Source organism: Pyrgilauda ruficollis, unplaced genomic scaffold (genome assembly GCF_017590135.1).
Source record: "Pyrgilauda ruficollis isolate IOZ18807 unplaced genomic scaffold, ASM1759013v1 scaffold86, whole genome shotgun sequence".
Classification (NCBI taxonomy): Eukaryota; Metazoa; Chordata; class Aves; order Passeriformes; family Passeridae; genus Pyrgilauda; species Pyrgilauda ruficollis.
Window position 1 is genome coordinate 3,060,972 of NW_024530599.1, and position 10,067 is coordinate 3,071,038.

The following is a 10,067-nucleotide window of genomic DNA, read 5'->3' on the forward strand; positions in this document are numbered from 1 at the left end:
CAACATTCCTTCCAACAGCTCCAGCTCCTGCCTTTTCCCAGGAGCACTGAGGGAAGCAGGATGAGGTGGAGGAGGGATGGGAAAACAGCAGGCAGCATGTGTGCTCAGCCCCCTGCTGCACAAAGCTTGCTGGGCCAGTTTTTGGCAGGTGTCAGATTTTTTGGAGATCCAGATTTTTGGTAGGTGTCAGATAACGTTAACCCTGGAAGTGTGAACCCTGGAAATGGTAAACTTCAGAAGCTGAAACAGCAAATTTATACCAAAAAGAGCAGCAAGCCACACCAAAACACCCCCAGAAACACCTCCCCATTTCTTAACAGCTCTCTGATCACAGGGCTGGTCCTGGGGACAGGGGGGACTTTGCTGCCAGCCAGAAGTGCTGACTCCAGCAGCCCCCCAGCAGCTTTCTCAGCAGTGCAGACCCCCCCTGGGTACTGCTGGATCTGGCTGCTCCAGCCCTGCTGCCCACCTCAGGCTGGGCTCCATGCCTGGTGCTCCTGCTGCCTCTGCCAGCAGCTGTCCCCAGGGGATGAGCCCACAGAGAGCAGGTGGGTGGGTGGGTGGTGGCCTCTCCCTGCCCAGCGCCCCCGTGGCACAGCAGTCATGGCTAAAGGAGGGTTCTGGCTGTGGCACAGCCCTCCCTGACCTCCAGCCAGCACCCCTCTGTCACTTCCCACAGTGGTCATTGCAGCAGCACTCCAGGGCAGGATGCTCTTATGGTGAATACCTGGCACACAACCCCTGCCTGTCTCATGACCCTTAGCTTATGTCAACAATTTATTCAATTCCAAAACACAAGTAATTTTCTACCTTTAAAAGTACACCTCTACTACTGCCTGGGAGACCTGTGTGAACCAACAGATGGATGCTCAGCCCTGGCCTGAATTGCAGCAAACTAATTGTGTTTCTCCCCAGTTGTCGTGCTCGGCACATTGCCAGGGTGACGCAGAGCAATGAGAAATAAATTGACTCAAAACTTGGCCAGAGAGCATCAGCAAACACAGGGTTGAAAACTCAGCTTGATTTATTTTATAGAGAGGCAGAGGACAAGAAATGCAGTACTATTCCCAGTTGTGGTCCTGGCAAACAGTCCTGCAAGATCCATGTGAGAGCAGAGCTGCTGGTGAGGCTGGGCAGCCTCACCAGGGTCTGTCTGACAGGGGAGCGTCGCTGGGAAGGGACATGACACTAATTCCCTTTCTGAAAACATTTACTGCCACCCTTGCCTCTCCTGCCCAGAGAATACAAAGTGTTTTACATGAAGCAATAAAGCAAAGGCCACGTTCTGACACGCAGATGCCTAATACCCTCCTACAGAGCTGTCGGAGTTGCTGTAAGATTTTTTGGGCATTACAAAGCAAACCTTTGGCAAAGGCAGGAGCTGGGGCTGGCCCAGTTGATGGCCAGAGAAATTCCAGAACTGCCCCAGCGTGGGGCACCATTTCCTGCTGTCAGGGAGCTCCAGCCCTGGCAAAGCACCTGGGCACAGCAGGAATGAGGCCAGAGAGGATGCGAGGGTTGAGCCAGCTGAGACAGAAACCCCTGGGGACACGGGAAGGACGTGGGAGCACAGCTGAGCATGGAGGCTTGGAGCAGCAGCACTGTCCCTCTGCAGCCCCTGCTCATGCTGGGTGACAGCCACACACTGCTGCAGGCTCAGGCACCCGCCCCAAAGGTCCCCTCTCGCCTTCCTTCCTCCCAGAAAACAGATCCTCTTTGCTATTGCTTTTCAGGAAAAATGCATTATTGCTCAGGGTGACCTCCTCTGATGCTGGAGGCCTGACGTGCTGTCCCCACAGAGAGTGTCCCTGCTGCTGCTATTTTCCCAGCCCTGCCACCCCACTTGGTCCCTATGGGAAAGCCATTCCCTGCCCTGGCTGTGTTCACACCACAGGGATGAGACTCCTGTGGGAGCACTGAGGGTCCTGGTGCTCCCTGGGGTGGCAGCAGGATGGGTGGCTGTTCCCCTCCAGAGGACAAACCTTTGCCAGGCAGGGCCCTTCTGCCCCTGCCCCTCTCCAGGGACAGCTGTGCCCACTGCGGGACTTGTAGATGCTGAAGTGTTAGATCTCAAAATTCCTAGGAACTAAATATTTTCTTTTAAATTTTAAACAAAATATATAATGGAAAAACTGTCTGTTTTCTGTTAAGTGAGCCCAAATAGAAGCAGCACATCCCAGGAGGGAACAGCCAGACCCACACCTTTGCCGTTCCCTCCCGAGTTCGTGCCTTGTTTTCTGGCTAATTGCATTACAGTTTGATTGCTGGTTTAGAAACCTTAAAGAAATAGAATAACCAAGGAAAGAAAACAAACCTCCTCCTACCTTCCATGGGGAGAGGCAGCTGCAGCGGGTCACTGTCCTGTGCAGAAGTTACTCCTGTGTCCCTGCAAGCCAGCAAGTCCTGCCTGGGCAGCTGAACTCCAACCCCATCTGCTCGGCTTTAAGCAGGACAGCTGAGATCCCACCCAGGACGGGGTGGAGAATCCTCCCTGGGAAAGAGCAGCTCGGTCACAGCTCCTCCAGCCGCTCTGCGCATCCCGCCGGGGCTCTGACACGCCGCTTCCTTTCTCTGCCCCTCGGAATTGTGCACAGCCTCTCCCACTGCCATCTCTCATCAGCCTCTGCAGCTGAGCCTGCCACAGGCAGCGTGTTGGGCAGTGCCAAAGGTGTGGGTGGCGTGGGTCCCGCCAAGGAATACTGGCAGGATAAACACAGGATGCACACGGTTTGGATGGAGGGGAATGGAGCACAGAGGTACTCGAAGCACTACGGTTACATCAGTGAGGAATCCTCGAGGAACTGGAGCACGGCCCAGCAGAGTGAGCTCAGTGCAAAGCCCACTGCTGAGTGCTGCACTGCAGACACCACCCTGACACTGCTCCAGTTCTGCCAGAGGCGATGGGAAAAACATGTGAAATCCACTGCTTTTGCACCAGAAGTCTTTTAGACTGAATCTCTTTGGCACAGCAAAGGTTATTTTCTTTTAAACAAAGCCTCTAGGGAGTTCATTCTGTCTGGAGCAGAGGCAGCTGAGCACGGTTTGAATTTCCCTCGCAGTGAGCAGTCCCTGGGGTGCACGGCAGGCAGCACACACCTTCATGCCAGCTCAGCAAGTGCTGTGTGCCTTGGAGCTCCCTGGGGCTCTGGGCAGGTGCAGGGTGCTAGTGCTGTGGCTGGGCTTTAAGGTGTTGTTATTATTGCCCATCCCAGGCATTTCTTCAGCCCTGCATGAATTCCCCTTCTGTCTGTGACTGAACAGCCCAGCAGCAGGCAGCTCCCAGAGCCCAGCCCTGGCTCCCACTGCCACAGCTCACACAGGGCACACTTGCATTTACATTACAGTGCAGAGATGGAGAAAGGAGATAGTGTACAACAGCAGAGACACTGTCATTGCTGCTAGAGCAGTGCTGGGCCCTGGTCTGTGTTTTCAGCACTCACAGCACACAGAGGATGCCTGAGAGGTGCTCATTGCTGATTCACTCTGTGCCACACAGCCTCACACCAGCTAACAAGAATAACCACGAATGAAGCAAAATATAAGAATATTCCAGGTGTTAATGCCTATAATACATATTATTCAAACTGAAATTTGCTACCACTGATGAGGTTTCTGGTTGAACTGGATTCTGTGTCATTGGAGGGGGACATTCAGACTCAGGTCCTGGTCACCCTGACCAGGGTGTGGTTAGAATTGTCACATCCCTTAAGGAGGTACATGCATGTGGTGAGAACAGAAATTAGCTTTTGATGCCTTCTGAAATGGGATGTCTGAAGGAATAGGCTTTCCTGACTTCAAGGCTCACACAGGGCACCCTCAGCAAAGGGACCCAGCAGACTGGGGTGGCAGTGCCTGGAGAAGCCAGCACTCTGCAGGACACTGGTCCCTGCATCACAATACCTAGCACAGAAATTGAGTAGAAAAGACAAAAAATCCTCTTCAAAAGAGGAGTACAGAACCCTGGAGCATTGCAAGTCACATCTCACACAACTGCACAACACGAACACTAATCTGAGGAGACCTGGCACCACTGGCTCACCCGGGCAGGAACAGCAGGACAGCAGTGCTGTGGCTGATGTGCTGTCTGTCTTTGCAGCCAGCCCCTCTCGTGGCTCTGTGCCTCCATGTGACGCCGCTCCCCGGGGGCCGCCTGACCCCGGCTTCCTTCCCAGCCTCTCTGAACTCCAGGGCCCTCAGAGGAGCAGCACCACGGTATTTTTAGCCTGTTTACAATGCAGAACAGTACATTTGTGTGCAGCTTGCAGGGAGGGAGCACAAGCCATGCAGGCAGCGGGGCAGCTGGCAGCCATCTGGGCAGCAGCGTGGAGGGGGCTGGCCAGGGCAAAGGATGGCTTCAGAGACGGAAAGAGAACCAGAAGGAGCACCAGGAAAACATCACCATTTTGCCTTAATTAACATTTGACAAATTTCGTTTAATAAGAAATTAGTAAATTTTAAAGCCCTTCTTCTGGGGCTCCTTCAAGTGCTGAGAGTTTCAGCACCCACCCAAGTGGCAACCCAGAGCAGCACTACAGGCTCCTGCTGCTCCCCTCTGTCATTGTTGGTCACCACGTGGCCAGAAGGAATCACAGGGATCCACCAGCTGGATCTATTATGCAGTCTCCTATGAAAGCATTATCCACTGTACCAATTTCTCTCCTGAACTGTGGTGTTTGAGCTGAGGACAGCAATCCAGGAGCAATTGCATCAGTTGTCAAAAAAGCAGCCAACCTTTGCCAGCTCCTCCAGGAAGTCACCTGGAGATGGTGCACACAACTCACATCAGCATTTGGGTGTCCTTGTCCACACAGGATGTGTGGCAAGCCAAGAAGCAGCTGTATTACAGCAGCTGTGTTACACCTGGTGCAGGGTGGCAAATACCACCCTCAGCTCTGTCCCTTCTACTTATAAAAATATGTCCACGCTGCTTTCTCACAGCCCAGCTCAAAAGGCTCCCTGATGGTGCTGAGCCTTCTCCACATCATCTGGAGTGAAGAGCTGCAATCTGAGTTCTGGCTGTTGTTTTGCAGAAGAAAGAGACCATCCCCCTGGCAGAACCTGTGTGACTCAGCTGCTCAGTAATGGCCATGCCTGATGCTCCTCCTGACCAACAAACAAATCCCGTAGCAGCATGTGATGAAACCCCCACTGCTTCCAGTGGATTGCAGCGCTGCTGTGCTGGGATGGGCTCCACAGATGCCAGCAGTGACTGGGTTTGTGCTGCTCTTCAGCCCAGCACAAAAGCCCAGAGGCATCACCAGCACACTCAAATTAAATCTAGGATTTTCAAAGTGGTTTGAGGACCTTGGAGGCACAAAAATCATAGATCTTGTACACAAAAGCAATTCCCAACATCCTGTTTCCCCATGGAAAGTCCCCAGTTAATCTGACAGCCTCTTTGCTCCATCCTAGTTGTGAACTGAAAGACAACTTCAGCCCAAAGGGTAACTTGGCTCTTGCTTTGTCAGAGGAACAGGGATGTTTACAATAACAATCCAGCCCCTTGGCACCTCTGAAAGGTCTGCTTATAACAAGTGAAGAGCGTGTGGGCTCGGGGAAAAGAGAAATACCTTTACTCATTTTGAACTCTCTCTCAGGGATGCAGAGAGGGACACCCATCTGGCCAGAATCAAAATGCTACAACAAAACCTCCTGTCTCTGTGAGATGAACACAAGCCCCAGGAGAAAAGATCTATACACAGCCTGCCGAACTGCTTGAAAGAAAAAGAATCTAGAAAGCCATTTTCAGTGAGTGGAGCAGTTATTACTCCTGCCCTGGCGGAGATGCAGCCAGATCCCTGCTGGGCACCATGCAGCCCAGAGCAGGAAGAGCTCAGGCCATGTCCCCAGTGCTCACATGGGCTCATGTGCCACCCCAGCCACCTCCATCCCCAGGCAGCCCCAGGGTCTGCTCTGCCCACCTCTGCACAGGCTAATGCACAGCTGGAGAGCTCGGGTGCAAGGCTTGGGGAAAGGTGGCTGGACACAGAGAAGGATTATTTCTGACACCCTAGAAAGGCTTCCTGAAGAACCAGGCAGGTTCAAGTTCACAAGTTTCTGTAAGCACCAACAATGAAAGTTTAAAAGTGACTCGGGTCACTCTTGGGCACTGCAGTTGTTGGCCCTGTGCGGCTGACTGACACTGTTATGTTTTAAAGTGTCTACAAAACTCCAGCAAAACAAAAACTATAAAATGTAATTCTAAAGAAACCTGAGTATTTCCAGCTTTGAGTACAAATCATCAGCTCAAAATACCCACATGGTCCCACCAGTGAAAAGGCAGCCTGGGCAAAGGCAGCTCTGTGGTGTGACGGAAAATGCAGCAACGTTAAAGGAGCGCCAAAAATGTAAAGGTATTTTCCTTCCTTGATCAAGGTCATAGCCCCAGTGCCTGAATCACACCAGTGCGGGATTACAGCTGCCCTTGGACTGACCTGCAAGGCGTTTTTCCCTGGCTGTTCTCCAGAAGCCATCCCAGGCCCAGCTGGTGGAGCCCCCGGGGTGCTCGCTGAGGCATCTCCTGAGGTGGGGCCTCGCCCATGCTGCCATCCTCATCCTCATCCTCATCCTCATCCTCACCACACCCCAGCCCTGGCACTGCAGCCACAGGTCAGGACCAAGGCAGGTCCATTCCCTCAGCTCCTGCCTCTGAAGCTGGGCTGGAAGGCTGCCGGCCCCGCTGCCCACGGCCCATGGCTGTGCAGGGGCCCGCGGGGCAGCAGCCCCCAGCGGCTCTCAGCGCGGAGCACGGCCCGGCCGAGGCTCGGCTCCCACCTCCTGTAAACACAGCTGTTCCTCCCACAGGGAGGATAAATAAGGAGCTAAGGAGAGAGGCCACGCACATCCCGGGACTCTGCACCTCTGCATTCCCAACCCCTGCGTCAGCTGTCTGCACACACTCCAGTCACACGGGCTGTGCTTGGGCCTGGGATTTTTATTTTGGTTCATTTCTCGTTCTAGAAGCAGAATAGGATGTTTCTCCTGTGTTAGGGGATTTACCTGAGTGATTGTTTTGTGCAGAGACCATTCTGTTTGAAAAGGACTTGTATCAAACATTCTCCAAAGACAAACTCCACTCCAAAGGCACTTCTTTCCTGTGCTGTCCACTCTCTAAGCAGCAATGGGGATATAAAAATCCTCTGCCACTTACCTGTTCAACTACATGCCTGGAAATAGTGCCCACACAACTGTGTTCTTCCCAGCATATGCAACCATTAAATTTAGGTTTCCTCCCCATTTAGGATGTGAGAATGCAACATCTTTACAGTGGAAATGTGTGTGTACAAAAAGCAAATACCAGGTTCCTATTGGTGAAGCTCCTTAGCAAAACCAGTCCTGGAAAAGAACAGCAATCAGTGGGGAGGTGACTGGAATGGCAGGTGGCTGCAGGTGGCAGCTGGTGTTACGTGTCACACACCCACCACTTCTAGTGCCGGCAGCAGGTTTGGGTCACACAGGAATGAGCTCCAGTGGTGTTTGCTGAGGTCAGTTCAGCACACAGGACACTTCCCAAGCTGCTCCAGCACACACATTACTGCCACACACATGTCCCTGGCACACACATGTCCCTGACACACACATCACTGCCACACAGCTGTCCCTGGCACACACATGTCCCTGACACACACATGTGCCTGCCACACTCACCACTTCCCCAGCTGGTTCATCACCAGCCCCAGAGCTGCATGGATGCTCCTTACCGAGCACATCCTGCACCCAGGAGAGGTCTGAGAGCACCCTGGGAGTCCCTCAAGCTGATTCCTTGTGTTGGGGACTGATGCTGTGTGCTGCATCCTGATTAAGACAACTTAATTAATGTCCCCCAGAGGAAGGAAACCCAAGGCTGACAGGCACAGTGGCTGCTCTGAGCTGTGAGCTGCAGCACTGAGCTTCCCCTCCTCAGAGTCCTGGGGGACCAGGACCCCTCCTCAGAGACCTGCAGAGCACAGCTGGTAGCTCTCAGCCACACATAATGTGTTTCAGACAACAAACTGACATGCAGGACTGTTTTTTTTCTGTAACACCTGAAGTTAGTATCAGGATGAGGAGAAAGCATTAAGGATATGCTTCCATCACAAAAAGTTCTTTGGGTTTGGACAAATGCAATGCCCAGCTATCACAGCAGGAGTATCCAGGCCATGCAAGCAGCCATTCCCCACTCCTCCTTGGCTTGTCCCTTGGGGAGTGCTCAGGGCAGGAAGCTTGTCCTGCACAGGGTGACACATCCAGGATGCATCACAGGGAATTACACTTTCACAAGGATGAGACTGAACATGACAAAGGCATTTAGCTTTGAAAATATTACATAAATGTCCTCCTGAGCACCAATGGCAGACACATGTGGAAGAGGCTGTTTCCAGCCCAGTGCCCAGTGAGCTGCGCGGGGGACACGGGGACAAGCTGAACCCTATAAGGGCAAAGCAGAGCTCCTTGGCAGGGCCGTGGCAGCTGGGGACATCACACAGCCTGTGGACGTGACTGCTGCTCAGGGGAAGGGAAAAGCACCAGGAGAAGCTGGGATTGAGGCAGCAAAGTAACAATATTATGCTCATTTTTGTTCATTTTGGGACAGTAAATGCTTAATCCCTTTAGTGTCACCTCCCACTGTAGTTACGCTAACAAAACCTGGAGCATTTTGGTTCTAAAAGTGGTGAAGTGCATTTTGTGCCTCCTTTAGAGCTCTGCTGCTGAGGAGGAAAGGGCCTGTGACTTTGAGGAGGGCAGGAAGGAGGCACCAGAGGCACAGGGCCATGGCTGAGTTCCTCCCCAGCAGCTTTTCTCCAGTCTCTGCTCTCCCCTGTGCTGGGGCAGGGCTGGGCACTGGGCATGTGGGGACTGTCCCAGCTGGCACCTTCCATGTGGGGACAGCAAGGATGAGCTCCAGGTCTGGTGCCTCTCAAAGCACAGATTCATCCTGCTTTATTTCACTCTTAACCTGATGAGCCCCGTGAGTCTGTGGCCATCACTGACAATTTCACGGAGCTATCGCAGCTGCAAAGAAGAATATCTGTTTCATAAAGCCAAAAAAATCAAGATTGTACAGTCAGGCTGTTCATGGAAAGGAGTTAAAGTACCTCCTGTTGTTTCCCAGCCACAGCCCTTAAACATGAGGCGTGCTAAAAATAAAGCTGTGCTAGGAAAAAGCAGCAAAGAGCTCCACATTCCTAGAAGCTTCTCACACTCACATCTCCGCCTTGGGACTCCTGTGAGGCCCGAAACATTTCCCGAAACATCAGGCCATTTCAAGATGAAGCAAACATCCTCCCTCAGCAGATGTGTTTCACTAATGTTGGCATTTTTAATTATCCAGAATGGTAAAACAACGTTATTTTTTTAAAAAAACTAGCAACTAGTCATTAGGATTCCTGCAAAAATAATCTGAATATGTCCATAGCATTAAAGGCCATAAAACAACTGGTTTTATGCACAATTTAGCATTTCCCTTGTGGAGAACTCAAGTGTTTGGGCATCTGGATTTCATCTGCACCTGAAGAGACCATGGGTGTGATGTTTTAACTGCTGGCTGCAGCTGGTAACCATGTGTTTGGACACTGCCACTCTCTCTCAGGAAGATTTAAAGGAGTGTGTGATCATGTGCATACTGTTAAAAAAAGCCCTGAGTCGCCTTTTCTCCAGGCTAATCCTGTTTTGGATGCATTGCTTCCCAGAACCCCCAGAGCAGAGGGTGGCAGCAGCAGAGGGGCTGTGGGAGCTGTGGCACCTCACAGTGGGTCCTGGCAGGGCAGACTGGGGCAGTGCTCACACACAGCCACTGCTCCCTGGCCTCCCAAGCAGGGACAGGTTCCTTGTTGGCAAGGGAGAGACCTGCAGGGCTCAGGGAGTGAGAGCCAAGGTACCCAGGGCTGCAGCCACAACCCTGCCAGTTTGGTACCTGTGCAAGGAGGAGCTCTGCAGGGACCTGCTTTAGCTTTACCCTAAGGAAGGCACAGAAACACACAGCCTGGAGCAGCAGCTGCTGGAAGAATGGAGCCCTGAACCGGCCCAAACCAGGGCTGATAAAATGAGGGGTGGGCTCAGCCTGTCCGTGTGAGAAGCCCTTGCCAAGG

General features: G+C 52.5%; 1 protein-coding gene across 6 annotated transcripts in view; it reads right to left on the bottom strand.

Moving 5' to 3' along the window:
• LOC121364583 (rho GTPase-activating protein 7-like) overlaps nt 1–6,744 on the bottom strand; it is a 49,851-nt gene extending 43,107 nt beyond the window's left edge. For 3 of the 6 annotated variants that reach the window (XM_041487972.1, XM_041487966.1, XM_041487967.1), the window contains exon 1: nt 6,435–6,744. In XM_041487972.1, coding sequence (XP_041343906.1) covers nt 6,435–6,473 — 39 coding nt within the window. In that variant the 5' untranslated portion in view covers nt 6,474–6,744. Of the gene's footprint in view, nt 1–2,324; nt 2,582–6,434 lie in introns of those variants that run through there. The other 3 variants (XM_041487973.1, XM_041487969.1, XM_041487974.1) reach the window with 2 other exon arrangements.
• Between the last annotated feature and the right edge of the window lie 3,323 nt (nt 6,745–10,067).